The sequence below is a fragment of the Leptinotarsa decemlineata genome, unplaced genomic scaffold (genome assembly GCF_025532065.1).
Source record: "Leptinotarsa decemlineata unplaced genomic scaffold, Ldec_3_MD MMD2_tig00001019_RagTag_RagTag, whole genome shotgun sequence".
Classification (NCBI taxonomy): Eukaryota; Metazoa; Arthropoda; class Insecta; order Coleoptera; family Chrysomelidae; genus Leptinotarsa; species Leptinotarsa decemlineata.
In genome coordinates, this window is record NW_027412557.1 from 6,641,053 (window position 1) to 6,663,721 (window position 22,669).

The window sequence follows — 22,669 nt, forward strand, 5'->3', positions numbered from 1 at the left end:
TTTTTTTCTTTTCACTTTCAACCCTTACGTACAACCACCCACATCATACAAACGATCAGATTAACATACCAACATTATTAAAAATACGTAGGACATTGATGCTATCAATATCTGACGCGCTCGAGTATGTCCATGCAACAGTATTTTTTTACATGTTCAAAAATCTATAGCCTCTTCCCCCACCGATGAAAAGGTATATATTATATAACATTTTTTTCTTCTTATCATCTAAGCTTTACAACCTAATATGTCTCAATGACGCTCAAGTAGATCCCCATTTTGCATCGTGGGCTCCCCTGCTATAAGTGGTAGGTACGCTTTGTCATTTCAACAACCCATTCGATAATTCAAAATACAATTTAGCACTTCTTAATTCGATTATAATTTTAAATGATTCAACTTGCTACTATCACTTTTAACCTTATAGTTTGTTTTACTCTCACAACTAGTTTTCGAACTCATCTCAAAACGGATTTAGATCTGTGATCCTCATTTGTTCGATAAGCTTGGTACAAGTTGAACTAGCGACGATGTCTTTCTTGAGTAACTAGTCTGCTATGTTAACCATCTGGGAGGCTCGTCACCTTAGCAAGGAGTCAGTCTTTATACATAAACGACCAGTGGTATGCTCCGTCAAGTTCGCTGGATGCGATAGATCAAGTCAGTTATCTACCAGGAAGCCTTTCCATTTCTTTTGTAATTTGGACATATTCCTTTTCCTCAGAGTTGGTGCAATTACAAGATTGAATTCAGAGTCGGTGGTTGTCCGCTGATACTCCGTAGGCGCTATCTCTTGAGTTTATGGACTTTTTCTTCGATCTCTGATTCATTCGATGAACTAGTTGTAGATCCTATCTTCGAACTGGAACGTCAAATCGTTTACACCAATTTCCCTCTTCACGGAAACAGTTGACAAACAGTACTTCTGTCGAATCCGCATCAAGGTTCGGTTGATAGTGAAACGGACTTTTGGGCGTGGGCGGTGTGGGCCACCGCCTACGGCCTGGCAGTGCAAAGGCCCTCTCGCCTCAAAACCGAATATAAATTTAAAAAATTATGGAAAATCCAAAAGTACACGCCATGATTTTTTTTATATACAATGAATTAGCAAAATTTCAACCGAAAGATATTCTACTCTTCGACGCACGAAAGCATATGAAAAAAAAATCGTGAATATGTTTCTTTTCCTTTTAAAATTTAGTATTTTATAGAATTAATAAGTAAAAAAATTGTCATCTTTGTCATTTCTGATCATTCCATTTTATTTAGTCTGGCAACATTACTTGGCGTTAAGCTGCTATCTCGGGAAATCCCCGGTTAGAGAGACTTTGGAACTTTCCCTTACTAGAAAGTCAATCAAAGTATCGCATGCAAATGCAGTCTCGCTTCATGTTCCTATATTATAATTTCTAAAAGTATTCGACGTGAGACTAAATAATAGTGTTTCATAGTTTTAAAACGAAAAAAATGATTTGAACAAAAATACAATATTTTTAAGAGTATGTACTTTGACTTGATGCTACAACCAGAACAGTTTGCAAAGGACCAACTCCTCAACAGCTTACAACAGACCTGACGTGTTTGGGCTCATTTCAAAGTTATCAATGAGTAAATAGCTACAGTGTCAGTTACTTTGACTGGGGTTAATATGGTGACCTAGACATGATGTTTTTGATTACTCTTGAGTCTTTTTTTTATTTTTTTATTGTTTAATATTCCAAAAAAGTACATAAGTAAAAATTATGGTAAGTGTTTCTTAATGAATAAAAAATTGTTTATTTTCATTTTTTTATTTTATAAACCCTTCTCGCACCATCAGAAAGAAGGCCTCGCGAAATATATCTTGCCCACATTAAAGTTAAGTCTCGCGCCGCCACTGTTCACTCGAATATAATGAAGTTGCTCTTGGTACCATCATCACTTCTCTTGCCTCGTCTAGGCTCTTGCGATACCGTAGACCATTATGGAGGGGTGAAGAATACCACTGAGCCCACTATATTTTGACAACTGCACCATTGTTTTCCTTTGTAGTTTTGGTATTCTGATTGTTTTAGCATTCTGAGTTGTTCTTTCCTTCTTTCACTTTCTCGTTTGTATGTTTTGTTCTCGGAACAAGCCTTCAAGAAGCTTGGTATACGGTACGATGATTACAATGTAATCTATTTTTTTGCACATTTCCATTTGAAGACTTCGGACGATTTCATAGAGTAAGTTTGAACATTTCCTCGGTTCCGTTGTTGATTTATTTAACAACGTTTCTTATAACGACATTCTTCGTTACCTGCTTTTCTTTCCCTTTTCTGCTGTTATTTCTCTGCTTTTCTTTCAATTTCTTGTTAAATCAATGGTTTTAGCACTCTTTGTTGTTCTTCCAATTTTTACTTTTTCTTGTTCCAATTTTAGCAACATATTTTGGCGTTCTTTCTTTTCAGTTCCAACTTGTCTTTCTCTCGGAGCTAGTCTTCGAGAAGCGGTAGAGACGATGGAGACGACGTATTGACATATCAGATTGCTATGTTGGTGGCGGTACACTGGCAATCACCGTATGTTTCTCAATTATAAAACTTCAACCATTCACATACGAAACGATTGTCATCTATAATTTGAAAACACACAAAGATTTCACTGCTTCATGATATTTAGCATAACTTCGAAACAATACGAAGCATAAAATATTAATAAATTTACAATAATATAGGTAGACCATTTTTTGCTCTAAGATATGAGTGATAAATGGACAAGAGGATCAAACTTTTACTATTCAATAACCTTGGTATGAAAAAAAACAAAAATTTCGGGACACGTCGTAATAATTATAGTTATAACATACTGCTATGGCACAAATCGATAGTTAAACTCAAAACAATCATTTGATTTATTTATGCTCCAAACAATACAACTCCAGAATTAATAACAGATATTAATAATAATAATAATAATAATAATAATAAATGCTTTTATTGAAAGGTTACTCAGTACAAGGGATACTAATCTAACCTAACAAATGGCAGAATTCAACGTCTGCGCATGACGAATCAAGGCAGAAATTGCTCTTCCATCCAACCAGTAAGAGATAACTTATAATAATACACATTGTTTGCTTAATTAAAACTAGAAAGAAGAAAAAAAAAAAAGGAAAAAAGGGAGAGAAGCAGAAGAAAAGTAGAAAAGAGAGGCAATAAACGAATAAATGAAAATTATATGTTCTATGTGTGGAAAATCATGTTACAAATGTGATGATAAATTTGATGATTTCTTCATATTTATTGTAAAAACATATGTGTAGGTGTCAACTGATAACTGTTATAAAAGAAGAGAACCGGATTGTAGCATGAATCTCTTCAAATTTTTCTTGAAACTAAGTGGTGATAGGGATTTGAATTCAATGGGTAGCCGATTATATAAGTATGCAATGTTATAAGAAAAAGATCCTCGAAAAAAAGAAGTTTTATGTTTAGGTGCAGTCAAGAGATGTTTAAATCTCAAATTTAGATTATGTACATCGGTTCTAAAGGACAGTTTCGTGAATAGGTAGGCAGGTTTCCCAGTGGATATGACCTTATGGAATAAACTAGCAGAATGTAGTGTGCGCCTAGCATCCATGTTCAGCCACCCGAGTTGTTTCAAGTATTGAGACACATGCTCACGTCTCCTTACGCCCGTGACGAGTCTTATGCACGAATTCTGCAGTTTTTGAAGTCTCTGCCTGTCAGATTTCAAGAGTCCTGGACCATAAACAGTATCAGCATAGTTTGCATGAGATAGTACCAGTGCGTCGCAGAGTAATATTTTATTTGTTTTGTTCAAAAGATTTTTATTCGAGTATACTAATTTTAGATTCATATAACCCTTCCTAAGAATCTGAGAAACATGCGTAGTGAAACGCAGAGAATTATCGAGATAAAGGCCTAAATTTTTCGTGACGTCACTTTTTGGTAATTGAACCCCATCAATGGAAATGTTAATCAACTCTGTGCAACGATTCTTTGCATTTGGCCTACCGAAGAGCATGACACAAGATTTAGTTGGGTTTACAGAGAGACAATATTTACTTGATTCAGTTATCAGAGAGTGCAGATCATGACTCATTTGTTCTAGCGCAATATTGAGTGAGCTTTCATCGAATTGTAAATACAACTGTGTATCGTCGGCGTAACAATGCATAGAAGTGTGACGAAGGCAGTGTGAGAACTGAGAAGTATATAAAACAAAAAGAAGTGGACCTAAAATCGATCCTTGAGGGACCCCATTATTTATTTTAAGGGTATTCGATTTTTTGTTATTGAATATGACACACTGAGAACGGTTTGTCAGATAATTTCCAAGCAGAGTGACCACGCTAGAGGCAAAACCCAGGTACTTCAGTATTGCCAGAAGTAGAGAGTGGTTAATACGATCAAATGCTTGGAGTAGTCCAGCAATACTAGAAGACAAAGTTTATTATTGTCGATAGAACAGTGTAAATCATCAACAACTTTCAAAAGAGCTGAATAATGAGTGACTATGATGATATATCTTCTGAGAAAATGAAATCTCTGGGATCGACAGTAAACTCAAACTCATTTCATCAAAGATAATCGACGGTAACCAACATCGGTCTTTACGAAAGCTTAAACTTCGATATATTAAATGGAAAATCACTTTCTGTCTCCAAGTAGGATTCACTACATAAAGGTAGTGTAGGTAGGTAGACTATATTGAACCAGAACTTAAAACTATAGCATTCGTATCTTTGTAAGTTCATTGTTTCAATATTAAAACACAATTTTCTTATGCATGATTTTTATAAACTTGAAATACTTTTTCCAAAATTATAGAATTTTCAGTGCTTGAACAATTTCACCAATCTAAAAAAGGGAATTTTCCATAGTTAATTCGCGCTGTTTTTATACCTGAGTCTTTGGCGGGGTCACCGTTTAACTACAGTCCTGAAATAAGTATATGATTTTTTTTGAAAAAAATCATTTTGAGTTTGAGGCATCAAAATTGGATTTATTACCCATTACGCAAACACTTAAAAAATGACAAGTGTGAAGTAGGGGTTTTAGGAGAATTGTAACAGAATTTTCTTCACATAGACAGATTTGTTTTTCATTTTCTACTCCCAGAAATGCGTTTTGGAAAAATTCATATATATACTATGCATTTCTCCAATCAGTCAGTCACACGGTGTAGAATACTTGAAAATACTTTGAAATACTTCAAATAGATTTCAAAATCTTTGGGAAAGAAAGTTTTTGGCTTTCTACTACTCCAAAAACTTTCTTTCCCAAAAATCAATCACTCCTAAAAATATAACTTCTTCAATTTCAAAATCTTCATACCATAGAGAGGACTGGCAAAGCGGCCCACTGGTAAAATCGGAAGAAACTTGGTATACAGATGGCTCAAAGACCCAAGAAGGAATGGGAGCCGGTATATACGGAGGCAGAGCAAAGACGAGAATCACACTCAGCCTCAGACATAATGCAACTGTGTTCCAGGCAGAAGTAGCGGCCACTGAACACTGTATAGGGAAAATAAACAGGCAGAAATTCAGAAATAAAACCATTGCCATTCTCTCCGACAGCCAGGCGGCAATTGAAGCGCTCAGCTCATTTCAAGTCTTCTCAAGACTGGTGGGAAGCTGTCTGAGCGCACTTAAGGAGCTAAGTACCTAAAATAGGATTACTCTACCTTGGGTACCCGGCATGAGGGTCACAAGGACAATGAGGAGACCGGTGTTCTAGCCCGTGAAGGCGCATCCAAGGCTATGATTGGACCAGAACCCTTCTGCGGTGTAGCGAAAGCATGTATAAAGACATTCATAAACTCATGGATGCAAGCCGAATCGATAGATTGGTGAAATAAGCTCCCAGGAATGGAGCAGACGAAAGAGTTCATACAGAAACCATTGCCCAGATTCACGGAAGACCTGCTAAACCACAACCGTAAGTTTATAAGGGTAGTGATGGGTCTACGGGGCATAGAAGCATATGAGCAACATGGGTCTGAGAGAAGAAACCCAATGCAGGTTCTGTCAAGAAGAGTAAGAAACCGCACTGCATATGCTCTGTGAATGCAAAGCGATAGCAAGGCTGAGGCACTCAAGATGCGGGGAAGAGAAACTAGAGGCTGCCAGCTTTATGAAAGGGTCAGTGTCAAGACTATGGAATCTCATCAAAGAGGTTTAACAACCAAGGAGCATCACAATAAATCTGATAAGGTCGCAGTGAATCAGGACATAGGCTAGCTTCCGACAATCTAATTCAATCTAATGCATTTCACGGAGAATTACAAGACTGAAGTAGGGGTTGAAGAGCGTGGATCGGAATTTTTCAGACGAGTACAGGTCAATTTAATTTCAATTGTCTACTCAGCATAGACAGTTATAGAAAACAACTCGAATTGTTACTAGCTCTTCTGCAAAACTTTCGGAAAATTACTGGAGTAAATGTGGGAGTCGCAGGAAGTGGATCGGAATTTTTTCACATCGATTTTTATTTTGACCTTTCATTTCGTAAAAACTTCTCCAATGAGTTGAAAAGATACAATCCTTTTGATACACTTAGGTGAATTTTATATGAAAGGAGGTAATAAATCTAGAAATATGTGAATCTAAAATTACGATAAGGACATATTGGTATATTTGATACAGTTGACAGTATATGATACGACAATTTGAAAATCTCTTACAAATACCTACTTTTTTCTAATCATTTTACCCGTTTTGATATTCAGTAAGGTATATAATACAAGCTTTGTATATAGAATATCCGTTCACAAAGGTACAAGAACAGATTTAAAGTATCTCCTGCCCTCTATCACAGAGTAGGCGAAATTATGTTTCCATTCAGTCAATGGTGGTATATTTTCTGCAACAATATCGTTGTTTGCTCATCACTGATGGCAAAGCAACTGGCCTATAGTTATTTGAAAGATTTTTCTTGCCCTTTTTGGGAATAATCTGAATGCGAACAATCTTCCAACAAGAAGAAAAACCCCCTTTTTTATAAGAGAGGTTGAAAAATCTACAAAATACTGGTGCGAGTTCATTTGGGCACTTTTCAAGTACGATGACGGGTACTTTATCAGGGTCAGACGCCTTATTGATATTGAGCTGTTTCAAAATTCGCTTGACTAAACGCTGTCGAAAAGTAATTTCCGGCATTGTGGATTTTTGTGTGGGAATAATGGGTGGTGCCTTTCCCAGAAAATCGACGGTGGAATGGGACGCAAATTGTTCAGCTAGTAGATTTGCTTTTTCTATGGCTGTTGTTGCAAATGAACCATCAGCTTGTGTTAGTGGTGGAATTGTGGATTTTGTAAAGTTCTTATCAACAGCTTCAGCTACCGACCACAAGGATCTAGACCCATTGGGATTGGCAAGCAGTTTATTACCTGATTGTGAAGTTCTTTGTTTTCATTCAGCCTAAGTTTGCAGCTGTTGCGAGCATTAACAAACCTAGTTTGATTTTCGGCACTGGGATTTTTGCGCCAATGCCAGTAGGCTCGCAATTTTTGTTGAACCAAGGCTTGCCATTAGAAGATCTTTTCATTGATTCATGGATTATAGAATAATTTCCGTGACTTCAGAAGCACAAGTTGATGGATCTTTAGAGCTGAAACAAACATCTAGCCAGGAGAAATTTCGGATTGATCTTGAAGATCCTCCCATTCAGCTGATCTGTAATGCCAAACTTTGCGCGGCTTAGATTGTTCTCCAACATTTATCGGTAATTCACTCAACACTGAGATGAGTTTGTAATCAGAAGATCCCAATGGAAACCTTACGGTGACTGTGTAAATTTCTGGATTGGTTTTTAGGTATAGATCTAGAAGACTAGCATATTCTCCATCACGGTCAGGAATCCTTGTTGGCTCATTTTTATAATCTGAGTAAGTCCGCTGCTTATTGCAAAAGCCTCAGCTTCACGACCTTGTTCGTCGTTGATATTTGAAAATTTAAGCCATTCGATATTGTTGACATTGAAGTCACCGAATATGGAAATTTCTGCCCTGGGATGATTGATTTGCAGAAAATCAATGGTGTTTGCGGAAGTGGAGAATAATGTCCTATATTGTGTATCGCTAGGTGGTCGATAAATGCAGCATATGAATTTGGTGATCTTCTGTGATATTATTTTGAACCAAATAACATCAAAGTTTCGGGGTTCCAGCAATTCCTCTCGTTGACAGGAGAGATCGCTTCTGATAAAAAGAAATGTTCCAAAGTTACGTCTGAATCGGGAGTGGAAATCATAGCCGGGATATATAAAAGTGACGGCGTCTGTTGAATCACTTACTTTGGTTTCTGTGAGTGCAATAATACGAGAACTATTTGATTGCAGATGTCGGTGCACTGATTTTATATTTGAGTTGAGTTCTCTGATGCTGCAGAAATCGATTTTGAAGTTGCTAGTGGGCCTCTTAGCAACTGCAGTTACCATGCTATTTCCCTGTGGACCGATGTTAAGAAGACCCTGCTGAATGTCATAAATGAAAAAGTGGTAGTCAGCCCCACCCGGAGATAAGGCAACGAATGAAGTGTTTCATATAGTTGTCCACACAAATAGTATGTGTTGTGAAAACAACTCGAGCACTTTGTGTGTTGCCTCATCGCCTGCAGACCTGCAGACCACGGCGAACAAAGTCGGAAGAGAACTTTGACAAAGTTATCTCCAGCCGTGAACGCTGGAGATAACTTTCTTTTTATAAGTGTAACTAGTCTCCTCACAGAATGACGTTTTGCGAATATAGTTGATTCCATCATCAGATGGATTCTAGCAAAATTATGACTTCAATGGTAATATTGAAAAAAAGGAAAAATTACATTATGTTTTGGGTCTCATAGAATATAATTTTTGGAATATTTTTCAACCAGCTTCTCCAAGAAAGGTACAAATAATCTACAGCTGTCCCAAAGTTTTTGATCTCAGATTGTATCAATGCACCGCCATAAATATGATCACAATATAATATTTTTGACTCAATAAGTGAGTGACATAGTTTCAATTTTAGTCCAGATGGCCATATCTCTACTTTGATACAATTGACGCAAGACACTGTAAGAGGATTCGAGTTTAATATTGAAAAGTATAGTGTATGTTAAGAGCAACTGCCCTATATATCGATAGTCCAATTATGCGTAATGGGGATGATTCATGGAAGCAGCTATTATCGGGAGATATTCATTATTGAGTAGACTAGAGTAGGATACGTTTGTTGTGGGGAAACATTATTTGGGGAATATATTAGTTGTTCAGAGTGAAGTGTTTTAATGTATTAGTGCTACCTAACATGTATTATTTCCTAGGGTTTGAGTAGGTGTTATATTTTTTATGGATTAGAAAAGCCAATAGCCAATATTTCACATAAATTCACAAATTCACAACTCTGCGCTATTAGTGGCGTTGGCTTTGACAAGAACTTCCTTTTAGTGAATATAATTTATATAATTCCTTAACCTTCGAATGACAATGACGTATATATGAGGTGGGTCAAGTAAAAGTTTGGACTTTCATATTAGGTTGTTTAAAAAATGTTGTCCTTTTTTTACGAGTCTATTTTAAACAGTAATATCTCGGTAAATACTTATTTAATTTAATCGAAATGAGCGCCATTTGAATCAGTTCACTTTTGCCAACGTAACATCAGTCGATTGATTCCATCAGCTTGAAAATTGCGTGCTCAGGATTCTATGGAATCGACGAAGACCGTTTTTGGCTGATCCTGATTGGTAAAAGTTATACCGATGAGAAAGTGCTTGAAAAGATGGTAATTGGCGAAAGGTCTGGGGGTATAGTGGTTGAGGCATAAGCAAATAACATACTTTGAAACGTGACAGTTTCTGTCGATCGTTCAAATCGTGGGGCACCCACTTATAGAGCTTTTTGACATTTTCAATATCAAAAACCACATGGGACCCCAGGTCCCCCAGATCCTCATATCCTCGTCCTGGAATACTCTAGGTTGACCACTTCGGGGCTCATATTCGGGGCTAAAATCTCCGGAATGAAATTTTGCAAACCATCTTCGAACAGTGCGTTCATTAAATGCCTGGTCAATTTTGCGGGCCGCTTGGCAGCTCTTTGGTTCAATCTGAATTCGTTAAGAAAAACTGGCCGAAAATCGCTTAACGACATCATATAGTTATTGGCTAAATAGAGGCAAAAAACTAAAAATTAGAAAAAAAGAAAAGCAATAATTTATATAGGGTATATCAGGACACAGTAAAGTAAATATTTATTAAAATATGAAGCTACGAAAACACATGACATTAAAACAGAAAAAAATTTTGAAACAGCATAATAAAATCATTATTGGCGTCAATCAGAATTACAAAATACCTATGATGGAATTGGCCGATACTTGGTGAAAATCCATAATGTAGGTATTCAAGTAACACTTCATTGTGAGATTTCACTGAACATTCACAAAACCGTAACATTTGTTTCATTATACAATCGCTTCATCAGACATGTTCGTTAAAACTGAACTGCCCGATAATTAACCGCTTGAAAAAACATTTTGAATAATTTTATCATAGTTTAGGAATGAAATAATTACAATTTCAAACATGTGAAAAGATATTTTACAAACTCATTTGAATGCATATATAATGAAAGGAAAATTACTTGAGTTTTCATATCAAGAAACTACTCATATGTTTTCTTTTATTCTTTGGAAGAAAGTTCTCTCCGTTTGATCAATATAAAGTTTCGGACAAAAACCATATGTCAACTTGTATATCCTTCAGGTGATTTTTCTTCTATTACATGTCCAATAAAATGAATTTGTTTATAAAATTGCAGAAGTTAAAATTTTTAATTAGTTTTCACCTAAACTCATGTCAAATTATTAGTCATTAGGTAGGTAGGATGCCACATTAATCAAAATGTTGATTGATATAAAGCACTATCGTTTAATGAAACACCTAATGTGGTTTTGTAAACTGTTCGTTGAAAATCTCACAATGAAATGTTACTTGAAAATGAAATAACTCATTTACTTTTCGTTCAAGTTGTGTCAGCAGTTATAGAGGGTTGGGGTTGTTTTCATACAAACTTACAAGTCTTCTTTAAAGAAAAAAATTTGCATTGACAAGTAACCAACTTCAATTGAATATGAAGGGTCAATTAGCATCAATGCATAAAAGGTGCATATTATTATCAAGAAACTGTCACCAACTCTCAAATCTACCAAACAGATTAATTTCACCTATTAGGGGCTGCAGGAGACTTGGACGTCTAAAAGACGAGGGTCTGATAATAATTTTCAAATTGTTGTTCAACAATTTTTCATATTCCATCTACTATGAATCCTTGAATATATTTAAACTATATTTCAACAACCTCATTATTTTCAAGTTCATTTGCCATAATTACCTGCAGTAACATATCTTAAAACGAAAAACAGCAAAACAGAAATATCACATATTTTTTTAATAACAATATATTTTTTATTAATAATAATATACACAACAAAACTCTTTATATTTACTAAGGAATGTAAAACAATATTATCTAAAAAATATTATTATTTGTATATCATTTTATCAATAACAAAAGCACCGTGAATAAAAGTTATGAAGTAACCATCCTTCCTCCCAAAAACCCATAAAATATATTATATTAACCTCATAAAAAATCATTTTCACTTTGATTTACTTGAAGCTTGTTGTTGACGCCTTTGATTTGCTATGTAGATAGTCCAAAAGAACCCCATTAAGTTTGTGGTGAGAACTCGCAACTGGAAGTGAAAAATTAAAATTAGTTTAAAGTTGGAGATATCCCGTGTCATTAGCAAAAATTCGGTTGTTTTGCAGTATTTCTCATGGTTTTGTAGTAAAAAATTACAGAACAAATATAAGTTATTTCTTCACAGATAATTCTTACAAAAACAACAATGTACAAATGATAATTCAATTAAAGAATATGAGAAAATGACAAAAGCCCATCAGGGACAAAAATTTACAATAAAAATTTGACAAAAGACACCCAGACTCATTTTATACTTCATAGACATGCTGGTTTCTTTTAAATAGACTGGTTTTGATTCATTATACTGAAATAAATCTTTCATAAAAGTGGAATTTATATTTCTTGATACATCTCACCAGTCTGTTTAATTTTGCGCCCTCTGTGCACATTTTGGCACCTCCTAGCTATGGCTCTACTCAAATAGAGGATGAAATATGTATACAAATAAACTAATTCCATCATTCAATGTACAACATTTATTATTGCCAGTTACATAAAGTTATTGGCATCGCTTTGGGCTTTGCCAAACAAACACTGAACACCTGAATGGCAAGAAGAGTTATGGACTTCTGGCAAAATCTTCCAGGATTTGCTCACTCCAAGCCATTTATTCACCCTTCGAAGCTTGATTCCAAACAGTAGTTGGACTACAGTAGGGATGAACTACGATGTCTAACAGTCTTCTTACAGGTCACTGTCATTTGAATAATCACATGCAGAGACTTGGACTGTCGGAAGACGTGTGTGTCACCTCTGTCTGGAAAGTGATGAAACTGCAGAGCATATACTTTGTGCCTGCCCCGCTGGAGACCGAATCAGGTTCTTTGAGTTCGGCAGATCCGTACTCTCACCATCTGACCTGAAAGACCACTCACTTTACAAACTAATCGGCTTCGTTAAGAAGCTGGGTTTATTTGGCCGAGTGTGAATAGGTGTGAGCCACAATAAACCCTTATGGGTTGCGGTGGAGGGTCGAATAGACCCACTCACTTTAGATCTACCTACCTACCTACATAAAGAAACTTTATGAAAACTGTTAGTAGGTACAGTTTGTATCACTTATATGTACTTCTTGTTGAATTGAAATTGAATTAATTTTTCTGAATATTGAAAAGAAAAGATTCAATTATCTGAGTTATTTTATATCAATTACCATGCTATATAAAACATTTAATGTGATTTGTTTACTAGTTATTATGAATGGTTACATTACAAAATCTTCAATTTCTAATATACAAATATTCCAAAATAAACATGTGAGTAAGGTGTGGATTGCTGCAAAATGCTTTGGAAATTGCATTTGAAATGGGCAGTTCCTAACTGCCATGATTCAGATAATTCACTTTCTTGGTATATATGGTATATGCATTTAATATCACAACAAATAACCACCTGATATACCTGGCCATCCATCATTCTCAGGTTTATGGTTGATGATAAATAATACACCTGGCATTAAATAACAATTAATGATTAGGAGAATACACATATTAGATGAACTGAAAAGTTCGTAGGCTAACACACAGATGGCGCTACTAGTATTACATCCATATGACTTTTAGTTAAAACTAACCTTCAGAAGACTCGTGTGCACATTTCACAGCGGTCAGACTATTAGTTTGTGGAATGATAGAACATTTTGAGAGGAGCAACTGTTGTTAATTTGAAGAAAACGGATAAAAAGGAATTTCGTGTGTTAATAAAGCATTGCTTTTTGGCGAAAAATACTGTTGAAGTCAAAGCTTGGCTTGATAAACATTATTCGGACTTTGCATCAGGAAAATCAACCGTTGAGAGGTGGTATACTAAGTTTAAACGACGTGAAATGAGCACCGAGGACGATGTAAATAGTGGACGCCCCAAAGAGGCTGTTACCGACGAAAACATCAAAAAAGTCCACAAAATGATTTTGGATGACTGCAAAGTGTAGATGATCGCGATAGCTGAGGCTCCAAAGATATCAAAGGAACGTGTTGGATATGCGAAATCTCTGTTCACAGTGGATGCCGCGCGAGCTCACAGTCAACCAAAAACAACAACGAATGGATGATTTTGAGCAGTGTTTGAAGCTGTTCCACCATGAAAAAAACCCAAATTTATGGGTCGATATGTGACAATGGATGAAACGTGGCTCCATCATTTCACACCAGAATAAAAACGAATTGTCACTTAAGTGGACTGCACGTGGTGAACCCACTCCAACTCGTGCACTCAACAGTCGGCTGGTAACGTTATTGTATCAGTTCAGTATTTTGGGATGCCCATATTATAATACTCTTCGACTATCTTGAAAAGGAAAAACCATCAACGGTGACTATTTATTATATAGCCTTATTGAAGTGTTTGAAGAACGAACTCGCGGAAAAGTAATTCGCACAAAAGCTAATTATTAGGGTGTGATGTTGACGAATCAAATGAATAGTCAAAAAAATGGGAAAAAACCCGAGAAAAAGTGTGATTACAGATTAACCAGAACGATGTATTTTCAGCTAGGTTGAGATTTTCAAATATAGCTTAATTATAAACAGAGCAATAGATCAAACTTGGAACGAAAAGGGCTTAAGACAGTAAACAAAATTAATTTTTATCGCGGTAATAATACTAAATAGTAACATACAATAGCCAAAATTTCGTAAAAATAAAATTGCTATTCAAAATATAATAAGAATAAGATTGACAGTATTTAGGATGATATACGAATTGTAACTATCAGTTGTCGTGAAGTAAGGATGAATATTACAAAAAGAATCGTATCAAAACTTATAATATTTAATAAATTAATCATGAAATATGAGGCAAGCGTGACCACCAAATTCAGGAAAGTATGACTTGTGTGGATGTGATGATGGCATGCCCCAGGTTTCCACACAAAAAGTCTGACACGAGTGTCTAAAAGTGATTATTGTAGTTAGCCTTCACTTAATTAGTATCATAATATGTATTTTTTATATCAATAATTCAATGTGTTAAAATTCTTGATCTTGAAATCAGCCATAATTTCTTCTTGAACAGAGATGAGTTCAGTTGTTTCAATCCAATTGGCAGATCATTATATATCTTTGGTCAAAGAAACATGCTAGATCTCTGGGATATAGTTTCAGTCACATGTGGAACCAAAATAGTACATTTTTTTGACCTAGTGAAGCAGAAATATTTTATTAAAGTTTTTTTTTTGAACAACAGCTAATGTCAAATGAAATATTTGTTTTAGATCTAAGATATTGCCAAACTTGTAAAGGTCATCTGATGAGTAGGTAATTGGTTTTCTGAATATTATTTTCAAAATCCATTTTTGAATTATTTCAACATTCTTTATATTATTATAGGCTCCTTCCCAAGCTATTATGCTTTCCATTTATAAGTTATATACTTGATAATGAGGTCAAACCCGAAACCGGTCTTATAAATAAAATCAACCAGTGGTAATTAGACAAAAATGTTTTAATTCATTTCATTAAAGTATTACCTACTTTGACACACTGCTTTCTCTCACTCAAATAACTTTTCATGAGAGTTAAAAACGTTTCACGAATACCTAAATCTTTTAGAGCTTTCAGGGGTTTATTATGACTGACAGTATCGAACGCCTTGGTAGTTTAATACTTTTATCGCATCCTGTGTTGACCCGGCCCCTCTAAATCCAAACTGTCTAGATGAGAAGAGAGTATATTTCTCAAGAAAATCTGTTAACCTTCCCTTCAAAATATATTCCAAAATTTTAATTATACCAGTGGTTAGAGAAATTGATCTGTCTATAACTGATGCATTTTAATTTTTCTCCTTTTTTAAAAATGGGTTTAGTAAAACTGTTGTCTTTAAAGATTTAAACCAATATCCTGTCGTCAGTATTTTATTGATGAGTAGTGTTAGAGACTCTTTAATATATTCTTCAATATTTCGAAGGACTTCTAACGATATATGATCTATTCCTGGTGCTTTATGTTTTTTAAAGATTTTTCAACTTCACCTTTATTTGCTTCTTTTAAATATATTGAATTTTGGTTAACTTTTCTGAGCTCTTTATAATTCCGAGGAGTTTCTATTTTGAGCGCTAGGTCCTCACCGATTTTAGTATGATGCTCTAAACAAAATTCCGCAATCACTATAAGGTTAGTTGTGGATTTGTTATCCCCATTTTCAATTTCTGTTACTTCCGTGTGTTTGATAGTTTAGAACAAGCAGCATTTACTGTTTTCCATAGTAGTTTTGCACTGTTTTTATTTTTAAAAATGGTGGTGTAGCAATTTACAAGAATGATGAAAGCAGGTTAGAAATTTCAATAATTGATTTAACCAATTTCTGCATTGAAGGGGTCTTTGAATGTTGTGGCATTGCGTTATCTGAAAACAAAACGGTTTTTGCATGTATTTATAGACCTCCATCGGGTAGCTTTAAATGTTTTCTAAATTGTTTATAAGGGTTACTGACATTATTAGGTGACAAATATGAAAACATAATACTAGGCGGGGATTATAACATAAATTTTGGAGTTGAAAGCAGAGAACTCAATCTCTTCAGTGATCAGCTGGCATGTTTCAACATGATATATACTATCAAAGAACCAACCAGAGTAACGGCTAAATCAAGTACGTGTTTAGATAATTTCATTATCAGAGATGATTCTGATTACCAAATAAAAGTTGAAGACTTCAGGCTGTCTGATCATTATGCTCAAATCATTGAAATTCAAGTAGAAGATATAAAAAAAGCAAATAATAATGTTCAAAACGTCCGGCGATTTTTTTCAGAAGAAAACATTCGAAACTTCAAGGCTGTCCTACAGAAGGAGTCGTGGGATGACGTCTATAAAGAAATATGCCCAAACAAAGCTTATGAAAGTTTCAACAATATTCTTCAATATTATATTGAATTGATTTTTCCGGTGAAACGCTTCCGAAAGCAGACAAAAAAGCATAATTTTGACATTTTCACTCCGGAACTTCACGAACTGAAACACCAAGTAAACCTCTATTCAGAATGTGCTAAAGTTGATAATAATTATAAGGAGATATATAAGAGAGTGACCCAAACGTATAGGGAAAAACTAAAAGCCAGTTATAAACAGTGCGTAAATAACAAAATGTCTATTTCCAGCAACAAAGTCAAATCAATGTGGCATATGGTACATACTATTCAAAAAAAAGAATACGTGGTAATTGAAATAAAAATTCAACAAGATGGTATTGAAGTATCAAATATAGACATGGCCAACAACTTCAATAATGAGTTCTCAAATTTCATACAGCCGCGAAATGTAGACTTCGATTACATGAATAGCAAAATCTCAATATGCGAAAAATCAATGTTTTTGCGTCCACTAACGGAACCCGAAATTATAGAGTTGATAAAGAGCTTAAAGCATTCAAACGCAAGTGGTTATGATGAGATATCAAACAATTTATTGAAAAAATGTTCTTATGAACTTTGCAGCCCAATGACGTATATCATAAACTTGTCTACTGAAAATGGAATTTTTCCGGATAGTCTAAAACTAGCAAAAGTAACACCAATTTATAAAAAAGGGGATAGAAACCTCTATGAAAACTACAGGGGAATTAGCTTACTCTCAAGTATTTCCAAGATTTTTGAACTAAATTTAAAAAATCAATTAATGTCTTTCTTCACAACAAATAACCTTTTTTCAGAAAACCAACACAGTTTCACAAAGAACAAAAGTACAGAAACAGCACTTTATGAGTTCAATGAGCATGTGGTTAATGCACTTGATGGTAAATTCCATATTTGCGGATTGTTCATAGACTTCTCCAGAGCTTTCGATTGCGTTAATCATGACCTGCTATTAGGGAAATTGGAAAGATATGGTGTAAGAGGAGTTGCCCTAGATTTAATGAAATCCTACCTGGAAAATAGAGGGCAACGTGTCAGTGTTGGAAACACTCTCAGTCAGTTGGCAACCATTAGGCAGGGTGTCCCACAGGGATCAATCCTTGGACCTATACTATTTTTGATATATGCAAATGACCTGATGAAATATTTTCAAGGATTGTCAACTATTCACACAGTAGCGTATGCAGATGACACAAATTTCATAGTGAAGGAAATTGATGTAATGACCCTACAGGAAAGAACCCAGGATGTACATAAACAAGTGAACATATGGGCAGAAAAAAATCACTTAACACTCAATACATCTAAAACTGTGATGATGAAGTTCACAATTAGTAAGTGGCCCGAACATTTTATTATCCATGAAAATGGGGATCTGCCAATTGAATCTTGTACTTCTACAAAAATGTTAGGCGTCACCTTGGACTACAAACTCACATGGACTCCTCATATTGAGACCCTCTGTATTAAATTGAGAAAAAACTGCTATGCTCTGAGATTCATGGCTAATTTTTGTAGTAAAGAGATTTTACTGAGCTTATACTATGCGACCATAAACTGCCACTTGAGATATGGAATTTTGAATTGGGGTACCGGATCTGCTGCTGAAAGAATATTTATTTTGCAAAAATATGCAGTAAGAATCATTGCCGGTATTGGTTGGAGAGAATCATGTAGAAATGCTTTTAAAAATTTCAAGATACTAACTGTTGCTGGTCTCTATATTTATGAATTGTGTATATACGTTTGTAGAAACAAGCATAATACACCTTTCTAGCAACATAATTATCCAACTCGTTCTAGAGGCAAACTGATGCCCAATATTCATAGAACAACTTTTTATCAGAAAAGTTTTCTTTATCTTGGACCAAAAATGTTTAATAAATTAGAAGAATCAATTAAAATATCACCAAATCTTAACATTTTCAAATCAAGACTGAAAAAGGCACTTATTGAAAAAAATTGCTACACACTTGACGAATTTTAAACTGTTTTTTTATATTTTAATGACAAAATATCACAACTATGTGATAAAATTGATTTTCATTTATTTATAGTTATTTTTTTACATAATCTAAGCCAAACAAATAATTATATGTATATACCTATATGTATCATATTTTTAGATTATTGATTACTACAAACATTATACTCTGTAACGTGTCCTACCCTCAGACGTTTTCCTTGCCACTGTACGTATAACAATGTACTTTTTAACACGGAAATAATAAAAAATTATTATTATTATTATTATTATTATAACGTACTGATCAATAAGAGACAATAAAAAATGGGAGTTACCTTGAATAATAATATATTCAAAGGAACCTTAAGATATACAAAAATTTCCTTTCCTGGGTTTCAGCATCGTGTGGAATGTCGGCTTAGAGAAAATCTAGCTAACTTTCAGCCAATATAACCAATCATTACATTAGCCAAAACGATTGTGATCAGAGTTTTTGTCACAAAAAACAGCATATAACCAAGGATAATGTAGTAAATTACAAAAAGCTATGGTGTCCCTATTGGTAAAAACTTTGAGACATAAATAACCATGTGTTCCTCATTTTGACGTGATGAAAAATGTTGATATGTGTAAAAAATCCAGGAAAGCATGATGACTAATAACCCTTCTTTGAGCTTTTTTGTCATAGTGAATTCTTGCTATTCCCAATGATAGCAATATTTTCTCTATGAAATCATATAGAGTGAAGCTCAAGCCATGCAATGAAGATGAAATATTTCTCTCTGATCAGTAGAACATAAGTGATGTATACATATATATATATATATATATATATATATATATATATATATATATATATATATATATATATACAAGGAGCATGACAAGCACATACATTTTCAACCCAGCACTTGAATTAACTAAATGTATAACTCCAATTTGATATATCAAATCAATTACTTACTAGACAGACATCAGCTACAGATCATTGGCAGAAGAAGGTTATGAAAGGATTTGTTTTTTGATGTTAGTTTCTCATATCTCAAAATATAACGATGCATTTCAATGAAAATGTAAGGCTAAAAAATTTCATAGGAATAAGTAGAATAAAAAATAGTTGTCAGGTTGCCTTGCAGATTTTTTAAAAATTATTTCACTGTAAACAGATAATTTTTGCCCTTCCACTGAACTCATGAGATTTCAAAAAAATATGTCTCACAAATATTGACAACTGTGACATATAATTGAAAGTTAAGATAAGTATCTGTATAATTTCTTAGCTCTTTTTTGATAGGAAAATTATTAAATATGACAGGTTACTGATAGACAAATTATTTTTTGGTTTTTGGTGAAAAATACTTTGAATTCACTCAGTAAATAATTGGGATGAACTGAAAAGTTTGCCTTTTGTTACAATAAACTACTCCTTCCTATATTGAGAAATTTAATCATACTGATTTTGATTAGAGACAATGTTTTCAGTGCAGCATTCAAAAATTCTAGTTAAAAACAAATTATGTATTGGGAAATTTCAGGCTTTCTACTCCTCCATCTTTATACAAAAAAATGTGGAAAAAAATTATATGAAACAATTTATTCTTTTCTATAATTCAATTTTCCTGTGGAAGTAGTTTTTTCGTGAGGTTTTTTCTTAGTTTGTATCTGAAAGAAACTTCTTTGCATGATCTATAATATTTGTGAAGAGTTTATTTTAAACTTTTTAGCTCTCTTCTTTTATTTGGAAGTATATTACATTTTTTTGTATAAAGATGGAGAAGTAGAAAGCGATAGAGCTGTTCTCCAAAAAATAATCTTCTCTAAAAAATATTCTTTCAATTCAAAAAAGTTCCTATGGCTGAGATTGCATCAAATAACCTTGACATAATGTCAGCGTAACATGAGCAGATTTGTCTCTTACGATGACATAGAGTCATATTTGTGTGCGAGAAATGTGTGTTTTCATCTTCAAAAGTTTAAATAGGTGCTGACGAGGTGTCGAAGACAAATATTTTCAACCTGAAGCAAAACTTTATATCAATACCCTTTTATATATTACGTAGTGTGGCGTTCCTGTGAATGCCACTGGTTTGAAGTATAAGCAGAATGGAAAAGTGACTTTCAAGTAATTCAATGTTCATGTGAAAGTAGTTGTTTTCTTCAAGTTTGTATTTAAAAGAAACTTCTGTGCATGATCTGTACAAATTCGTAAAAATTTTATTTAGAACTAATTGCTTTCTTTCTTCATTTGTAAGTTTCCCATATTTTCTTTTGTATGAAAGTGAGGAAATAGAAAGCCAAAAATCATTCTTTAAAAAAAATATTCCCCTTTCAATTTCAATTGTGTATTCATTTTTGCAGTTTGAAAATAAATCTTTCAGTCTCAACAATTTAAAATCAAGATATGCTGAATTTTGCTTCGAAACCTTTCACTTTATTTGAAAGCCCCAAAAATAGATAAATAACATCTTTCACTTTCTGCAATTGATATATTTTGAAATGTCATTATATTTCTATAAAAGAATAAAAGTTTTGTGTAAAAAAAAATTTTCCTTACCATGGGAGGCACTACGCTGAGATTGAGCAAATGAATAATAGTTAAATACTTCCAGCTACTAGAGAGTACCACCCAATAAAGATCTTGTAACTGTTTAACAGCAGTCTTGTGATCTTTTCCTTCAAGCCTTGCTAGTACATATAGTGTGAATGCTTGATAAAGAGGTGAATATACGAGCCTTTCAAGGAATAATTTTTTTGCCAATGCAAAGGCTGCATCTTCTGGTACTGCATATTCTAAGAAACTGTAGAAGTAATGAGGTATGGTGCCACCAAGAAACAATCTAAAAACAATTATTGCAATGTAAAGGTATAGAATCAACTTTTCTATTGGCTGACCTACCCATAGATGCCATAAGCAATAAGACTTTGATAGTTCAGTATTTTAGCACCAGCCAACCTCTGGGAAGCATAATTACCAGCCGTCGCCAAAGCACAGCTAAAAGATATTTGTAAAGGAATACATTTTTTTGTATTTTTTACTTACCAAGTTATGGCTTTAGTTCTTATTGGATGTTCGTAAAGATGTCCAAAATAAAAGCTCAGAGCATTAACTAAAGGTTTTGAGAGGACCATTTTTATGGTGGTTAATGCGGGAATGTGAGTTGTAAGTTTTATCCGAAAAAATGAATTTTGACCCCAGTAAAAGAGGTTAAAGGTTAAAACTTAGATAAATAAATAAAAAAACATAAATGACAAACAGTGATACCAATTGCCAATATGAAAAAAGTGGGATTGAAAGATATGCAGCCTCAATGATTCTGCATCATTTCAATTCCAGAGACTTGGGTGTACATGTTTTCAAACTAATTGAATTTATATATTTACATCATATTTCATATCCATTGAATTTTTAATAGACAGAATAACCAAGGCATGTAGCCTGTTTTGTACACAAGTTTCTTAAAGTCAGTTTCGAAAATGATCTTTCAATACTAGTTGTAGTCACAGGGATTGCAACAAATAACATTATGATAGTAAATACTTCAGAAAAACTGCATGACACAAAATGATTTTCTATTAATAATAAATCAGCACGTTCTTTGATAAATGTTGACTTTTTGATCTCATCTCTGTAGATGGACTAAAAACTAATAATTTTCCTGGCAAATCATTCAGATGTCTTTTTTATATTTGTTGTCAAACTCTAGGGCTTCATTCAATAGAACAGTATCTTTTGAATTCAGCAAAGTAGCACGTTGCAAAAGAGTGAAATTGGAAAGCATTCATTCATTGGAAGGAAACGCGCTTTCAGTTAATTAATATTGATGTCAATACTCGATAAAATATGTTCACTTCAAACAAACTTTCCGGATCTAGAAGACGCTTATATTTGCAAAGTTATTCAAAATGGCGTTTCACCTTCCTCTGATGCGTTTTAGAAAACTTAATGTTAATACCTTTCCTATTCTTTCAAAAAAATGTTTAAACGTTTTAAGGCATATTTGAAAGATCGGTGGCTTTCGACTGAAATGCTTTAGAGACTGATGAATTGAATGTTTGTAGAATTTTGCAGTGAGAAACGAATAACATTTGTTTTTCTCAATTTTCTTCTTACGTT

General features: G+C 34.0%; 1 protein-coding gene across 2 annotated transcripts; it reads right to left on the reverse strand.

Moving 5' to 3' along the window:
- Positions 1–11,408: 11,408 nt before the first annotated feature.
- Positions 11,409–21,790, reverse strand: LOC111506384 (peroxisomal membrane protein 2). Of its 2 annotated transcripts, XM_023161440.2 has the most exons (5): positions 21,596–21,790; positions 21,452–21,547; positions 21,110–21,392; positions 19,520–19,634; positions 11,409–11,730 (listed from the first exon to the last, which is right to left on the reverse strand). In XM_023161440.2, exons 1-4 carry the CDS (start codon positions 21,682–21,684, stop codon positions 19,530–19,532), a joined length of 573 nt encoding a protein of 190 aa, XP_023017208.1. In that variant the 5' UTR covers positions 21,685–21,790; the 3' UTR covers positions 11,409–11,730; positions 19,520–19,529. The 2 variants fall into 2 exon arrangements, with proteins under 2 accessions (XP_023017208.1, XP_023017210.1); XM_023161442.2 differs by lacking the exon at positions 19,520–19,634 and having other exon boundaries at positions 21,596–21,784.
- Between the last annotated feature and the right edge of the window lie 879 nt (positions 21,791–22,669).

What these genes read in the sequence shown, in the direction of transcription:
- LOC111506384 (XM_023161440.2), bottom strand. Translation starts at nt 21,684, where the DNA reads ATGGTCCTCTCAAAACCTTTAGTTAATGCTCTGAGCTTTTATTTTGGA. An exon ending in AGAACTAAAGCCATAACTTG is followed by an intron (nt 21,548 to 21,595) that starts GTAAGTAAAAAA and finishes AATATCTTTTAG; the next exon opens with CTGTGCTTTGGCGACGGCTG. An exon ending in TCAGCGTAGTGCCTCCCATG is followed by an intron (nt 19,635 to 21,109) that starts GTAAGGAAAATT and finishes GAAATTTTTTAG; the next exon opens with CCTTACATTTTCATTGAAAT.